The sequence below is a fragment of the Meriones unguiculatus genome, chromosome 2 (genome assembly GCF_030254825.1).
Source record: "Meriones unguiculatus strain TT.TT164.6M chromosome 2, Bangor_MerUng_6.1, whole genome shotgun sequence".
NCBI classification, from domain to species: domain Eukaryota; kingdom Metazoa; phylum Chordata; class Mammalia; order Rodentia; family Muridae; genus Meriones; species Meriones unguiculatus.
In genome coordinates, this window is record NC_083350.1 from 162,702,417 (window position 1) to 162,720,637 (window position 18,221).

At 36.6% G+C, this 18,221-nt stretch overlaps 1 protein-coding gene across 2 annotated transcripts in view; it reads right to left on the minus strand.

Annotated features, from left to right (window-relative positions):
* Positions 1–18,221, minus strand: part of Nbea (neurobeachin) — a 525,499-nt gene that overhangs the window by 403,660 nt on the left and 103,618 nt on the right. For both annotated transcript variants that reach the window (XM_060378339.1, XM_060378338.1), the window contains exon 11: positions 7,502–7,610. In XM_060378339.1, coding sequence (XP_060234322.1) covers positions 7,502–7,610 — 109 coding nt within the window. The remainder of the gene's footprint in view (positions 1–7,501; positions 7,611–18,221) is intronic.

An 18,221-nucleotide genomic window follows, 5' to 3' on the forward strand; every position in this document is an offset into this window, starting at 1 on the left:
CTGAAGATGATGATCCAAGCATCCTGTCTCAACTCTTGTGTAAACAGGACCCAAGTAAAGCAACTAGATACAATGTTGTACAATGGGAGGAGCCAGAGGACAGGAAGGGGCGAGAAGGAGGAGGAGCTCGAGGAGGAGAGAGCATGAGGAGGCTGAGGAGGAGCAGAGATGAGAGATTTGCTGCTGGCACTGCTTGCTGCAAGCAGCCTGCCTTTTGCTGTGCCTTTTGCTGTGACTGTCGAGTCTGGACCTTTAAAAAGTTTCCTGTGTGCTGTGTGTTTATTTTATTAATTTTAATCCTCACTCCCAACTCAAGAACCGTTCGACTCGGCCTGGCTGGCCCCGGCACCTATCCAAAGTTAGATGCCCTATAAAGGTGTAACATAGATTTTGATAACTTATAAAGAAATAATGCTTTACAAGGTGTACTTTTTAAAAATAACAACTAATCAAATACTACAATAACATTTTGGATAGGCCAGGCTAAATAAAATTCACTAATTTCATCTGTAACTTTTTACTATACATCTTAATTTATGTTTGATTCTTGAGTTACCTTTTGTTTAGGCAATGTTACCCTACAATATAATTTCAGACAAAAAGCAGTTAACATAGTAAAAACATTGCTCTTTGGAAAAACTGATAATCTAAACTCAAATACCAATAGCCTGCCAATGCCAGCAAGCACTAAAACATGCTGATAGTAACTCATAGTTTAGAGACAAGTTGTGAACTTGCTGAGTGCCATGAAAGGCACCTCAAAAGCTTCACACAGGGCCTCTACATTATCAAAGAAAAACAAAATGTTTGTCTGGAAAGTAGTTTTAAATTCACACTTGATCATTACAAATATTGTTTTCAAAGTTGTAATTTATTGGCTACTTAAAAGTTTTACCATGTGTACAATGAACTTTCTCTACAATAGTATTCACTTTTGCCTGTGAATGATACTACTTATGTGTCAGATCCTCTTTTTAGAAGATCCATGTAAGAAATCATACTGTTATTGATCTTTTCCATTCTCATTTGTAATTCCTCCATGCAGTCTAACTACATTCATATTAAATTCCAAAAGTGAGCAAGAACAGAAAAACTGGGAGAATAGAAAAGATAGAAAGACACCCAATTTTTCTCAGCGTTTACTTTGATGAACTCCTTTGTTTTTTTCTATTTTGCAACTTGTTTTCATTTTTAGAGGCAAAATAATCTTTAAATAAGATTCAGGGATAGAGACGTAGTTCAGTGGTAGAGTGCTCCTATGGCATTTGTGAAGCTTTTGGGAAAACAAACATACACACAAACACACCAGAGATTTATACTTGGACAATTAATAGGAATAAATCCTAGAAGAATCATCACAATATGAACATTATTGAAATGTAAACTCTGAAATCTGAGCCACATGACAATAGAATGTGTTAATTTATTTAGTATTCTATTTTTGATGACTTTAAACATTTTTACAATGTATTTTAGTCCTTATCACCCCCTATTGCCATGTCTCATTCCCTTTCTTCTAAGCAAAAGGTCAGGGAAGACTGCTGTGAAACTGTCTTCTGCATAAGACATGGCCAGTATATTCATGAGCTGATGAAAAGGCATGCCAAGTGCTATGCATACATTGTAGTCTCAGCTGAACACTAACAGGATAATGGTGGGTTCTAGAACAGCCTGGCTAGAGAGTTATCAAAAAAGAAAAGAAAGAAAGGGGGCTTAAGAGAGGGATCACTGGTTGTTCTTCCAGAGAACGCAGGTTCAATTCCCAGCACCTTCATGATAGTTCAATTTTTTTTTTTCTGGAATTCCAGTTCCAGTGGATCTCTTCTTGCCTCTGAAGGCATCAGGTAAACAATTAGTACACAGATACACATGCAAAGCACGCATATATACAGTGAATGAATGAATGAATGAATGAGTGAATGAAACTTTAAAAAAGAAAAGAGGAAGGAAAAAAGAAGAAAGGGTTATGTACCACATTAATTATATACGTAATGTATTTGGAAATAGAATATGTAGTATTAGAAAAAAAACAATTGCAGTGTCCACTTGAAAGTAATTAAACAGCAAATAGTAACACTGGATGCTATAAGGAGAAATTTACATTGAATAAAGGAATATATGCCCTACATGTACAGGATGTAATTGCCTAACAGAAATGTTTTCTTTATTGCAAAACCATTCAATACATTAAAACATGCATGATTATATGTTACTTTAATTGGTAAATGTGTATCAAGAAGTAGTTGAACCTTAGTATAAATTTGGCTTTTCCAGGACACTAAGAATGAAATCCACTAACCTAACTGCATTATATTAACCACCTGATGCTGGGTGAGCACTGACAGCACTTACTTCAGAGACCCAACAGCAAACGACAGCATTAAAACAAATATGCATGCACAGGAAGGCAAGAACTAGGCTGAGCAATCAAATCGCACTGAAGAAATGTCTGTGGATACAAGAAAGGAACTCTGTCTCTCTACCAGATGTGAGGGTATAGAGCTAAAGAACTGTACATACAAAGGAAAGGAAAAAAAATCTGTGGTATATATAAATAAACCCTGGAGACAGGACAAGAAGACATACACAAACCTGGTGTCTGATAACCATTTAAGACTTAGATAACAAACCTAACACTGGATGCAGTGTTTGGACTGCTCTGTAACTTACCCTATCCTATCACTGTGTTTGAGAAATTTCCTTGCTTGTTGGTTTTCAGCTAAAAGTTTGGCTATTTTGATCCATCAGCAGGTAGTTAATGGACAGAAAAAAAAGTGTGGACACTGCTGTACCAACACACAATTACTTTATTGAAGATATCAATCCAGTCAACTACAACATTCACCTCTTTAACTTGTAATAAATAATCTTTCTTGCCACTCTCTAGATCTCAAGCCAAATTCCCTAACAATGCTTAGAACTTACCTTTAAAGTTTTTTTTTATTTATTTTTATAATTGGTTTATTCACTTTGTATCCTAGAACTTACTTTATAAATAGCAAGACACTGAATTCATGTTAATAACTCAAGTTGTGTGTGCTGCCAGCTTACTGCTAAGATGAGGCCTGATAAGCTATTGTTATTATTTGGATTTGAAATATCTACGGTTCAGTCTCATGTGCTGAGGGCTTTCTCCCTAGCTGGGAGCACTAATACATGCAGTAATAGAAAGTTCCACACAAGGCGTCTAACTAGAAGTGCTCACCATAGGCAACCCCTAGAAAAACACAGAGGATTCAGGTGCACACCAAAGAAAAGTAATAGAGCTGAGCAGGGTACCGCAAAAGACCAGCATGGGCAAGCCCGTGCTTGCTGCTAGAGAGAGGCAAAGAGGTGTAACACAGTGAAAACCAGGAGAGTGGAAAAGCATGGTATCAAAGGCATGAGATTAAAAGTTCAGTCACAAAAGGAGTAAGATCATTTAAAGAAGTAGTGTGAGCTTAAGGATGGAGCATGTAAACATCCTGGTCAGTTTTAGCCATCATCCTGAAACAGCCTAGAGTCACCTGAGAAAGGGGTCTAAACTGATGCAGTACCCATATTAGCCTCCCCTGTGGCCATGTCCATGGAGGATTATCTTGATTCTTAATTTATATAGGAGCTCCCAGCCTACTGTGAGTGGCACCATTCCCTAGGCAGGTAGTCCTGGGCTATAAGAGAAAGCTACCTAACATGAGTTGGAGCCATTCATCTAGCCAGCTGGTATGTATTCCTCCACGGTTTCTGCTTCAAGATTCTGTCTGAGTTCTTACCCTTACTAACTCAAAGATAGGCATCAACCTATAAGTAAAATAAACCCTTTTCAGATCTGTTGCTGTCCTTGTGGAGCTCCAGTCCTCTCTAAGTCTTACTATCTCCCACTTCTTCCATAAGATTGCCTGTACTCTGCCCAAAGTTTGGCTATGAGTCTCAGCATCTGCCTCAATACCCTGCAGGGTAGAGCCTTTCAGAGGCCCTCTGTGGTAGGCTCCTGTCCTGTTCACTGTTTTCTCCCTCCTCTGATGTCCATCCTCTTTGCTTTTCTGAATGGAAATGAGCATCTTAGCCAGAGTCTTCCTTCCTGATTAGCTTCCTTAGGTGTACAGATTTTAGTCTGTTTATCCTATACTATATGTCTAATATCCACTTATGAGTGAGTATATACCCTGTGTGTCTTTCTGCTTTTGGGCTACCTCACTCAGGGGTCTTTTCTGAAACTGATGCTCCAGCCAAGGACCACTCATGGAGATGCCCAGGAACCCCTGCACAGAGGTAGCCTATGGCAGTTCAGTATCCAAGTGAGTTCCATACTAATGGGCACAGGAACTGTCTCTGACAGGAACTGACTGGCTTGCTCTTTGGTCACCTCCCCCTGAGAGGGGAGCAGCCTTACCAGGCCACAGAAGAAGACAATGCAGCCAATCCAGATGAGACCTGATAGACTAGGATCAGAGAGAAGGAGAGGAGAACCTCCCTAATCAGTGGACCGGGAAAGGGACACAGGTGGGGAGGAGGGAAGGTGGGATTGGGAGGGGATACAAAGTGAATAAACTGTAATTAATAAAAATAAAAATAATTAAATAAAAATGTTATCAATTTTAAAAATAATAAAAATAAACCCTTTTCTTACCTAACTTGTTTTTGGTCACTATCATAGCAACAGATATAAAACTAGGAAAGTAATTATTGGTATCCATGGACATAGTGAAGAGAATAAGGAATAAGAAATAGCAATTGGTGCTGCATATATTCTTAATTTTAAAGATTTGTTGCATTTTTTGTGTATGAGTTTTTTGCCTACCTGTATGTATGTGCACCACATGCATGCCCAGTGCCCAATAAAGTCAGAGAGGAATTTGGGGTCCACTGTAACCGGAATCATGGATGGTTATAGACCACAATGAGGGTACTTGGTTTTATGCAAGAGCAACAAGTGTTCTTGAACATCCATCTCTCCAATCCCTAATTTTGGATATATTCTGAAGGCTAAAATATAATTATCCAGTGTTTGGATTTAGTGTGAGAAAATGCAGAGATTAATGTCTAAAGTTTAACTACATGGTAATGACATTGATTAAGATAAAAAGGAAAACAGAAAAATAAACCCTAAGACTACTACTGATACTCTGCTATGCTTGCAGTCAGGAGCCTAGCATAACTGTCTTCTGAGAGGGTTCATATAACAGCAGGCAGAAACATGCAGATACTCAAACCAAACCATAGGCAGATCTTGGAGAGTCTTGTGGAAGAGTGAGAAGACTGATTGAGGAAGCCAGATGGATCAAGGATACAACAGGAAGACCTACAAAGTCAACTAACCTGGGGCCACAGGAGCCCCAGAGACTGAAACACCAACCAAAGAGTGTGCATGGACTGAACCCAGACCCCTACACATATGTAGCAGATGTTGAGCTCGGTCATCGTGTGGGAGTAGGAGTGGTCTTTGATTCTGTTACTTGCCTTTGGATCCCTTTCCCCTAGCTAGGCTTCCTTGTCTAGCCTCAGAAGGAAAGGATGAACTTAGCCCTGCTGAGACTGTATGGGATGGTACTCATAGGCAGAAAGGGGAAAAGGGTTGTGAGCATGGGACTGGAAGGAGAGGAGGGAGGGAGCTGCAATTAGGATGGAAAGTGAATAAATAAATTAACTGAAGAAAAAAATTAAAAAGGAAACCAGAATATGAGAGAAAACTCAGAAGCAATCATTTGGTTAATAAAAACTGTGCAGATCACTTGACATCTTACTGGAACTGAAATGGAGGAGATATGAGAAGAATTAATATCTCTAGGATGATGAAAGCAACCATATGCAGAATCTCATTAAATGAATTATAGGAGAAAAGATTTTCCAGTATAAAACCAGGAGGTGGAAGGCAGTCTTCAGAAGTGCAGAAAGAAGTAAAAAAAAAAAAGAAAAAAAGAAAGAAAAACTGAAGAAAGACACTGCTAGAATGTACTACAGCTGGTGTCAAAGTGAAAAAAATCTAAGTAACCAAGCAACAAAACAAGGTCAGTGGTACAAAGGTTTCAACAATATTAATGCCAGTACCGTGATTATCAGAAAGCCTTATTGGAACAAAAGTGTACATATGAGTAAACAGAAATTTTCTATTTAAAAATTAATAATATGGTTCACAAAGTAAGAAACAAATTAGAACTTCATTAAACCAAATAGAAAAAAAATGACTTAAAAGTCAATATGATTTTTAAAAAAAATTAAATCGAGAGGCAATTTTTACTTGGGATTTGAAAATATCTACTAAAATCTAATTTATTACAATAGATTATATTTTTGTTTATAATTATTAAATGCACTGTCCATGAAATCAATACTAAGAGGTGTTCAACACTATACCAGAAGTCTCAAATAGGACATTAAGGCAACAGGAAAAACAGAAAGAGCTATCAAAAAAGAAATTAAGTCATTAGTTTTGGATGATATTATGTCTAGAAACAAAATTTTAAGGCACCTACAACAGCCTGTAACTAAAAGACTAGCAACCGCAATACAAAAAGTTTGTACTAATAATCAATTATTCTATTTTTATGTACATGACAAGTCAAAAACAAACAAAAAAACTAAAGAACAACGTTAAAACATGAAATAACTTGTTTGATGAAAATACACCTATCAAAAATCAGGTAATTTTAAATTTTTCTATATATAAAAACAGAAGACTTCCTAATAATTAAAATGAAACAAACATATGAAATTTAATAAGAATGTCAATATAACAAAATTACTTGCTTTGTGGTGAAAACGGATGAATTAATACATATGAAAATACAAAGACAAAAGAAGCAAGGCAATAATAAAGATAGATGACTGTTATCAGTCATCAAGATGTTCCAAAAAGCTGTATTATACACACACACACACACACATATATATATATAATCTTCTAGTGTCTAAAAACAGAAAACAAAAATCTTATTGTCATAATGTCCCTGTTTTACAGAAAAGATGAGACTTCAGTACAGCAGAAACTGTTTTCAAACACATGGATTAGCTACACACAGTGCATGTACTCAACAATAGGGTTATATTCCAGTAAATCCACTGTAGACAATGTGGTGTAAGGACAGAACGCACTGAACTCGCCTAATCCACTGGAATCTCAGCTTAGCAACATGGCACACTGCAAATCTTGTCACCTCTCCCTCATAACTATTGGGAACTGCCAGGTGTACCTCATGATGCCATCTGCTGCAGTACTAGCATGAGGAGTATCTTTTTAAATTGAGTTTTCTTGAGACAGTCTTACACTGTAGCCCAGACTAGTCTCAAACTTTCTATCTCCTGCCTCATCCTCCCTAGGCTTGCAAGAGATTTTTCCATTTTCTATTTTCATTCACAATTTCTTAACACCATGCCTATGTTTACATTCAAAGCATAATAGAAAATGTTCTTTAATTATCAAACAATGTTACCATTGAACAATCAAAACGTAATATGATTGTCAACTGTCCAGTGACAAAAGCTACATATCAAAAAAAAAAAAATAATAATATGTATTGCTTACCTTTTCAAGTAAGTAGCCGATGACTAAAAAGCCTTTTCCACCCAGCATCTGTTCTTGCATGGCTACTGAACTTTTAAGTAGTTCAACGAGGAATGCCAAAAGAGTAGCACTGTGTGTAAAGTACAGATAATTTCACTTTTTAGTCATTAAATATTAGAAACATAGTGTTCCATTTCAGTAATTTGTTTGCCAAACAATAAGAACAACCACATTAATTTCCCTGTTGTTTAAAAACGCTATATGGTCTTTATAATACAAACATGTATCTTCCCACAAGCAAGAGAGGATATGATTAATTTTATCCTTCAAGTTAAAAACAATAAATTAAAAATAACTATGTACAGTTTATATTTCAGTTAAGCATAGAATGTATCCATGCATATATAAAACATATTTTCTACTTTAAGTGAACCTGACATAAGAAACATATCACTATCTATAATATATACACTATCAGGCTTTCAAAAAGTTTTAAATATGTCCAGGACATTGTTTGTGAAGAACATAGCTGGTCTTTAACTATTGTTCATAAGAACTTATTTGATATATAAAAATCAACCAGAGAAATGTCACATACCACTTATGTCCAAACATGCCCTCAGAAAAGTTCATGAGAGCAAAATAATGACTCATGTATTATAGAAATGAGAATCTGTTAAAATTAATTACATAGTGTACACAAACACATAAATCAAATAACAGTAGGTACCAGACAGGTTAAGCACTGGTAGTATGTACACTGAATGAATAAATGAGGAAACAAGAGGAAGTGATTGCAACGGATTAGGTTTTGATAATGTATTTCTTCATAAGTTATGTATTTTCAACCAGCAGCTCTGACACATGAATAAAAATATACACCCTTCATTATATGTTCCTAATGCAGTTAAAATAAATTGCCATATACTAGACTTTATCATGAAATAATAGCCATCTGAAATGTTTTGTAATCATTTAATCACCTATTTATAATAAACACAGCAGTACTCATTCTTAAAAGTATTTAAGAAAATGTGATGATGAGGAAAGCTCAACAATTATTAAAGAAACCTAGTTAACTCTGTTTTTGACTTACTTTAGCTCTCTGGGTTTCAAAAGGACTGACAACAGATTTCTCCAGTAATTTGGAATATTTGTTTGTTTAGCTTAAAATCAAGTTTTCTCATGACAATAAGCAACAGAAAAATGACCGTTATAATATTATAAAAACTTATAACTGAACAAACTACTTGATATTCTAAAAACATACACCTAGAAATAAAGTACTTCATCAGGAAATTAAAAGAATCACATTAGCTAGCCCTACATCATTAAAACGCACACACACACAAACACACACACACACACACACACACAAATAAAAACTAATACCAGTGACACTCTTTTCACTTTGTCCTTGAGCCAAAGATAGATATTTCTAAGAAAATCACAACTATCAAGGAATCCCTTGGGATTCTGTAAAGAAGATATTAAGCAATCTAGTTGATTTTAAATGAATTCGGTCAACAGTCAAGTCCACTTCACAAATACCTGCTTAAGTCCTCTATTACATATAACACTTCTGTTTAAATGTTTGAAAGTAAAAAAAAAAAAAAAAAAAAAAAAAGCTATTGCATAGATATTCTACAATTTTCAAACCTATTCATGGAATTTCACCTACACAGAAATTAGGGCAGTGGGTACCTAAGTATCAGAACTGTCAAAAGGGAGGATTCAAGTCTGCCTTACAATGGTCCCTATGAAACACTGAGAATAAGCAGGAAGCATTCTTTGAGAAAGTCATACACATTTGAAGAACCTCATAAAACTACAAGGAAGCTGTGGACTTTTATAAATCTTTTATATATATAACAAGACTATCCATTTGCATTCATGTAATGTGTGAACTCAGACCTCTAAATACAGTATAAGTCCAGTGCAAAAGCAGAAGGAAACATTTGTTATTATTCCAAAACCTGAACACAAGACCATGCTGCCCGAAAAACATTGATTTCACTTTGATATTACCCATGGCAAGAAAAAGATCATATGCATTTACTAACCAAAATATTTTTAATTTATACCTAAGACCAAATGTAATAATAATTCAAAATCTTTTCAAAAAGTCTTTTAAAATAAGGTATTTTTGACATCGTGGACTTAATGGTAAATAGATGGCCATCTTCGAAGAGGTACAATTTCAAACATAATTTAGCAAACTTACCAGTAACTAAAATGCATCGGATTGCTGCAGGGCTCACAATAAACTTGCAAAATTCTGTGTACTGCCATACAAAATTTCTCTCCATTCTTGCCTATTTCCAACTCCCCTAGATACAAAGGCAAATATAAAGGATACTTCAGCCCATTCCTATAGCTCCTGCATTCCACTTCCTGTCTAGAACAATCAGTTCACACGTAGAGGGTCTAAAGATATAGGCTAAGCCAAAAGGCAAGCAGCTCTGTCAGCCAAAACTAACACAACATAGAATACGCTTGTGCAAAGTACAGCCTCAGCCAAGGACAAACTGTCAAATGGCTCCTTGGCAGACGAAAGGGTATTGATTATTATGCAGTGATAGAAAATTGCTAATCTTTTCAATTAAAAGTACTATGATATATTTTCTTAAGTAACAATCCTACTTTTGGAATGATTGGGATTTTAAATCGTTTCCTTTGGGAAAAAATGGCACTGATTAATCTACTATGGGACATTTTCCCTTGAAATTTTAATTACCATCTTCCAATTTTAATAAGCTTTGATTAAGTTAGCAAATAAAATTCATATATTATTATTGATGAGGGCTAAATGTCAGGAGGTAGAAAAGGTAGCATGATACCAATAACAACTCAGGATATTTTTTGCCAGAGCCTGCTCACCATCTGAATAATATAACAGTCTTGATCAACATGAGAATATTTAGCTACTACATATGATAATAAATAATTTTAAATGAAAATACATACACTGTAATTCCATTCCATTAAAATGTATGTGAATACTTCCACTGCCTTTTCCAATTAATGTTACAAAACAACATAGACTATTCATTGATGAAATTTTAAAAAGTTTATTATCTCTGGGTACTTTCAGTATTCAGACACACAAGATATTGTAAATATCTGCCTCTTTTATAAATAATGTTAGGGGGAATGAATAATCTATGAACATTTCTAAAGCTATCCCATATAAAATAAAAATCTAAAGATTTGATTTTTATATTAAAACAAAAATATGCCACACCTTGGTTGGCTTTCAAAATAGACATCTTATTAAGAAGAATGTAACTAACTTATGCAAAACTTAAATATTTTTGCTGAGACCCAACACCTCTTCTCTACCTTTACATTGGTGTATTTAATATATTTAAAACCCTACATGCAAAATGAGTATCGTAATAATTTCAGAAGTAAGTTGAGTCCCAAGTAAGATTTAAGATATACTTAGGAGTAAAAGTCTTTTGCAGTTCTGTGTTCATCTCCTTAACCAGTCTAATATTTAAATATACTAAAATCTTTCAAAGATTATTAAAATTATATAAAACGCCTACTACACAATAGATTCTGTGCTATGTCAGCCTAGTATATGTAGATTTGTACCCAGCTACTTTGGGAGGCTAAGCGAAGAGCAACATTCTATGTGGGGTACAAGAAAAGTTCAAGGCTGACCCAAGAGTTTGTGAGACCCTGTCACGAATTTAAAACGGAGTTGTGTTCCAGGGATATAATAAATGAAGAAATGCTTGCCTGGATTATGTAAGAGCATAGATCTAATTCCCAGTACCTAACAAGGGTATTTAAATAAAAGAATCAATATGTCAGAAGAGTTAACGCCTTCACAGTTCAAAATGAGAAAGGTCTAAACCAAATGTTTCTAACTGCAAGTACAGTTAGCAGTCTTTGAACTTGGTGTTCCTAAAGTCATCACCTCAAAGACCACTGGGTAAGCAAGGAAACACTGACACAGGCAATGCCCCCTTACTCAGTGTGCACAGCAGCTTCATGACAAAGGAAACAGCAAACTAAACACTGGTAAGAGGAAAGAGAGGCAGAAAGCCTGGGTGTTAGCACAGAATATCTTTTCTCATGAAATCTCTGCTCAGTACTTCACAGTTTCCCTTTGGGTGATTTAAACATACAACTGCTACCACTGTTACACATGCTTAAGAGATTCTGCATAGGCCTTCTACAACTCAAGTCACTAACCATTTACATCTTCCTTTGTTATAGACTGTGATTTTATATTTCAACATTCTATATCTGAAGTACAAAAAACTTCCGAGTCTAAAATTTTACTATTTAGATAGACCAACAAAATAAACAAAAATGTGAAACGCATACATTGCCTGGAAAGGTGGCTCCTCAGTGAAGAGCCCTGGCTGCTAGTGCAGAACACCAGGGTGTGGTTCCCAGCACCCAGATGTGGCTTATTTGTACCTCCAGTTCCAGGGGATCTGGCACTCTCTTCTGGCCTCCATGGGCACCCACAAATTAAAATGTCCTTGTTCTCACCCTTCCGCTTTGGACTCACACCACCTCAACACCTGTAATGTAGCAAGAATGCTTCTCTGTCACTACAGCTCTGACTTTTTAAGAAAGTCGTGAACAAGCCAAGAACATATTCCAAGGTTCCCTTCTAGACTTTCATGTATTACCCAAATTTGAGATTCATCCCAGGAAGTACATATATTCAGATTATTCCTAAGTGCAAAGTGTTTCATGGTAGAACCTGTTGAGTCACTTTGGACATCCATTCATCTCAACAGAACACTAGGGATATAGCATGGCAGCGTGAATAAGATGACTACAAATATATATAGAAATGTTTGTTTGTGAGCCGTTTCCTTTCTTTCTCATAACTGAAACCAAGGAGTAGGAAACTAAATTATACATGTGTATGGCTCACTTTATACAGAACTGTCAAACTATATCCCCCAAATGTTGTACCTTTTGCTAATCCGACTCATACTGGGTTCTAGTTATGTGGCACATCTCTGGCGGCACCGGCCACATACATTTGTTTGTTTGTTAGTTCTGGTCATTCTAGTGGATATACAGTAGCCCACTATCAGCTAATCATGTTGAAAACCTTCTTGAGCTACTCAGACATACTCATTTTACTAATATGTCTAGTTAAGTGAGGTTTCTTTGACTTTTTTTTAAATTGGATTGTTTTTAAATTTGAGGGTTGAACAGTGGTTTGAATACACTTAAAATAAGCCCTCCTTCAAACAAGAAATTGGCTATTATCTTTTTTCAATCAGTAGCAGGCCTATGACCTACTTAACTACAAGTTCTTGGCCCCATATACAGTGCCAGGCATGAGCTCAATCTCTGAAGTAGAGTCAATCAGGAAGTGCTTGCTTGCTCACGTTTATGCCACTATTGAAGCAGTGGCATATCTTGCCAGCTCAATTGTACTAAGTTGCAGGGTTCACAGGTGGTTAAGATTGATGATTACTTTTCTCCTGCAGTAGAGATTAACACTTACAAGCACTGTAAGAGATAGCAGTAGGGATAGTGCTTCTGGATGAGTACTGGCTTGATTTGTTCACATTTAATGCCCCAAGTATACAGTGTCTTCAGCAATAGAATCTTACCAACACGCTTTGGGGGGTGGAGGGGTAACCAAGAGCAATGGCAATGATCTATTCTGTTTAGGGGGTTATGAGAACCCATGGCCAACAACTCCAAAAAAGTAACCCACTCCTTGCACAGGATTTTTCCTTGATAGTTATGGTGTGTGGAAGAGACATTATTTCCTGTATGTGTGCATATTAGGAAGCTTTACAACAGTAAAAAGTAAAAGTTTTTTCAAACTGTTGCAGCTACCCTGGAAATAAGTGAGGAGGTTCCTCAAAAAAAGCTAGTAGTAGACCTACCATATTGTTCATCTCTAAACAACCGTAGTGCTTTTTAATGAAAATAGCCCCATAGGCTCATAAATGTGAATGCTTAGTCATCAGGGAAGGCACTATTTGAAATTATCACTGGATAAAGTGTGTCATTGTGTGTAGTTCTGAAATGCTCAAGCAAGGCACAATGTCACTTTTTTCTTGTTGCCTGTGGATCAGGATGTAGTACTCTTAGCTACTTCTCCAGCACTGTATCCACCTGAGTGATACCATTCTCCATGCCACGATGATAATGGACTGAATCTCTGAAATTGTAAGCAATCCCCAATTAAATGCTTTCTTTAAGAACTGCCATGGTTATAGTGTCTCTTCACAGCAATAGAATATTAAGACAACCACCTTGGGTATATATCCAAAGGACACAATATAAACAACTCCAGAGATACTAGTTTATCCATGTTTACTGCTGCTCTGTTCACAATGTCTAGTGAATGGAAACAGTCTGGGTTGTCCATCAGCTAATGAATGGATAATGAAAATGTGGTGCAGTTACACAATGGACTATTTAGCTGGTTAAGAACAATAAAATTATGACATTTTCAGGTAAGTGGATGGATCTGGAAAAGATGACACTGAGTGAGGTAACCCAGACCCAGGAATAAAAATGTGGTATGTTCTTTCTCATACATGAAGGTTGGTTTTGATATATATGTTTAAACTGGAGTACCTGTAGAAGTCAGGAAACCAGTAAGGGAGAGGGGGAAGGAGGGGCTTTCAAGAGACAGGAGATGTATGAAAGGAGCATAGGGAATAATAGAGAAATGTTAAGTGAGAGGAGGCAGTACAGAGGAAGGGCATGGAAGATCATCACCACTAAAGGCCGAAGTACTGATCGATGATACAATGGGAATATCTTCTTTCATGATTTAGTTTTGGTGTCGTATCTAAAAAGATTTTGTCCGGCCTGTTACAAAGACTTCCCCTTATATTGCCTTTTTTGTGGGTGCATGCTCTATATTTAGGGTTAAATTTTTTAAGTTAATTTTACTTGGGATATGTTACTTAGCTTTGACAGGTGATTTGGGGAGTATGACTCTTTTGCTTCCATTAAATCAAAGTGCTTTTTGCACCTTTACAAAAAAAAAAAAATCCATAAGTATTTATTATGTGTCTTCATTATAGCTTTATAGTAAGTCCTAAAGTCAGCTAATTTAAATCCCCCCAGTTTCACTGTGTTGCAAATGCAGTTTAGCTACCTTAGTTATTTTATCTAATTTTAGATTCATCTTTTTCACACCAATAAATATATCCAGAGATGGATGATGGTGTTCTATTAAATCTATATAACAACTTAATGTTGTTTTTACTCTGCTTAGTGATCCTATCCAGGAAAGTTCTGTAATTTTTCACTTTACACTGAATTTCTTTTATTAGCAATTTGTAGTTTTCAGCACGTAAATCCTATACATGTTTCATGTAACTTATATTTTAACACTTAAATTTTTTAAATATTCTTAAGAAGCATCTGTGTGTCTGTGTGTGTATGTGTGTGTGTCTTTCGGGCTGTCTGTCTCAGTGTTTTTAAATACACATGTATGCAGGTACATGCAGAAGTCAGCTATTCTTTTCACTTCCCTTATCAAAAAGCTGAGACTTTTGTTTTCCCTCTTTTATGTTTTTCCCTAACTCTTCCCATATCCAGTGCTACCAGCAGGAAAACGGGCACACAAAAAAATTAAAATTAAAAACACAGAGATGATTTGTCCTACTGATTAAAGGGAAGGATGCATCTTCTTTAAGTTTGGCTGCAATAATCTGGGATCCATTAGTGCCTGTGCCTTCGCTGAGATGAAACTGACTGCTAGACATTAGGCTATGAAAGTGCATGACACAGAAAAAAATTAACAAGTAAGTTCTTCGCTAGAAATAAAGGGTTTCTCATAATCATTCTCATGGATATTTTCCTATTTCTCTCAGAATACTACCCCACCCTACCTTCCAGGTTTCTAGTGAATGTAGTTCATTCTTGAGTATACAGAAAAGTCATAAAACACAGTGAGCACAACACTAGCTTAAAGGTACTATGAAGTCTGCACTATTTACTCACTCTACCTCCTACTACTGTGTACTTTCGAGAGCTCTCAAACAGTCAATAAATTTTGCCAAATACAAGAATCTTATTCTTGTACTGAATGACAGAGACAGAATATATTCACTAAAGAAACTTCAAACTAAAAGGGTTTCATGTCATCCACTATCTGCTGATTCTAGTGTGCTAATAGGAAAGACCAGTGATGAATAATAAAGAGATCACCAGTTAGTCAAGTGTATTCAGTGTCACAGTGTCAACAGCCTTCAGATCCTTTCATAACGCTGACTTTCAATTCTGACCTGGAACTTTGGCAACTCAAATAATTCACCAGATATGAAACCAAGTATGACACCAGTTATTACCAATTCCCATGTTAACTTCCTTTGCCTTATATATACAGACTACATTTCCTAGCGCCTGTATAGTTAGTCAGTCATCAACAAAATGAAAGCAGAAGTCACTAGTGGGATACAAAGATAAAGAGTGTGTACAACTCTTGAATCTCTTTCTTCTCCTAATAAAATACTTGTTCCTCTGATATATGAGAGTGAGACTTAAAACTCTAAATATCTGAATGAACTGTTAATTCCACATATGTTGGAGAAAGCCACCAAATTTCACACTGCATTTCCTGTCCTTACACAAGTCTTAGAAAAAAACAAAATACTAGGAACTACTATGTCCTTCAAAGTTTTGTTCCCCAAGTCTATCCTTACTTAATTCTAATTCTTCATCTTCACATTACATATTCCAATATACTTGACCAAGAATCACAAGCATATCATACTTGTCTTAGTTCTTACAATATTTGCAGAAGATAATCATAATGCTCAGAGAGCAAACACTTTAACATACACACTGTGAAGAACAGAAAACTAAATTATTTTTTTTATGATTTATTTTTTTTATAAGTTACATTTTATTAACTCTGTATCCCAGCCGTGTCCCGATCCCTCATTCCCTCCCAGTCCCTCCCTCCCTCCCTCATCTCCACCATGCCCCTTTCCAAGTCCACTGATAGGGGGGACCTCCTCCCCATTCATCTGATCCTGTTTTATCAGGTATCTTCAGGACTGGCTGCAAAGCCCTCCTCTGTGGCCTAACAGGACTGCTCCTCCCTTCCGGGGTGGGGAGACCAAAGAGCCAGTCATTGAGTTCCTGTTAGAAATAGTCCCTGTTCCCCTCTCTTTGGGAAACCAATTGGTTACTGAGCTACCACAGGCTACATCTGAGTGGAGGTTCTAGGTTATAACCATACATGGTCCTTGGTTGAATGTCAGTGTCAGAAAAGACCCTGTGCCCAGATATATTTGGTCCGTGTGGAGCTCCTATCCTTTCCCCATCAGACTAACTCCCCTTCTTTCTTATGATTCCCTGTACTCTGCCAAAGGTTTGGTCATGAGTCTTTGCTTTGAAAACACTGCTAGTTAGAGTATTTCAGATGCGCTCAGTAGACTCCTGTCATACGTTCAATGCACATCCCATCTGTCTTTCTAAACGAGGATTGATCATCTTACCCCATGTCCGCTCAATTGATTATCTTTTTTAGGTGTATAGATTTCATTATGTTTATCATATCTTATAGGTCTATATAAGTGAGTATATCCCATGTTTGTCTTTCTCCTTCTGGGATATTTCACTCAGAATGATCTTTTCTAGATCCCACCATTTGCCTGCAAATTTCATGATTTCCTCCTTTTTGATTGCTGAGTAGTATTCCATTGTATAAAAATACCACAATTTCTGTACCCATTCCACCGTTGATGGACATCTGGGTTGTTTCCAGGTTCTGGCTATTACAAATAGAGCTGCTATAAACATGGTTGAGCAAGTGTCCTTTTTGTGTACTTGAACAAACTTTGGGTATATACCTAGCAGTGGTATAGCTGGGTCTGGAGGAAGTACTATTCCCATTTGTCTTAGAAAGCGCCAGATAGCTTTCCAGAGTGGTTGTTCCAGTTTACATTCCCACCAGCAGTGGAGGAGGGTTCCCCTTTCTCCACAACCTCTCCAGCATGTGTTATCGCTTGAGTTTTTCATCTTGGCCATTCTGATGGGTGTAAGGTGATATCTCAGGGTCATTTTGATTTGCGAAAACTAGATTATTTTATTAATATTTACAATATATTAATGCTGACTCATGAGAACAATGTGATTCCCACACAATTCCAAACAGCCTTTTTTTTTTTTGCTTCTATAATTTCATCCAGTAGGTATAGATAAAAATTTATAAGTGCAACCTAAGTACAAATCCTACAAACCCTTTCTAATGCCCAGCCAATATAAACTGACTTTCCTCTCTAGACTACATACTCTTTACTCAAAGTGCCCTATCAACCAGTTACTCCAAGCTATGGTTAACAACAACAACAAGAAAGACAAAACAAACAAACAAAACCCTGATCGCTTGATTAAAACCGAAAAGGCTACAAAAACATCCCATTTCAAAAATCTTTATGTCATCTTTATGTAAAAAGATTAAATTTTGTAAGAGTCGTGGGCAACAGGTAGTTCTTATATGGGTCATCTGTTCTTTTTAATTTTTTTATTATTATAATTTATCACAAGTCAATTTTTATCCCAGCTGTGGCCCCCTACCTCGTCTCTTCCACCAGTGCCCCTCCCCTAGTCCACTGATAGGGGAGGTCCTCTTCCCCTTCTATTGGACCCTAGCCTATCAGGTCTCATCAAGACTGATTGTATTGTCTTCCTTTGTGGCATGGCAAGACTGCACTCCCCAGGGAGGGGGGGTATCAGCGAGACTGTTAAAAAATGGGGTACAGAGCTAAACAGA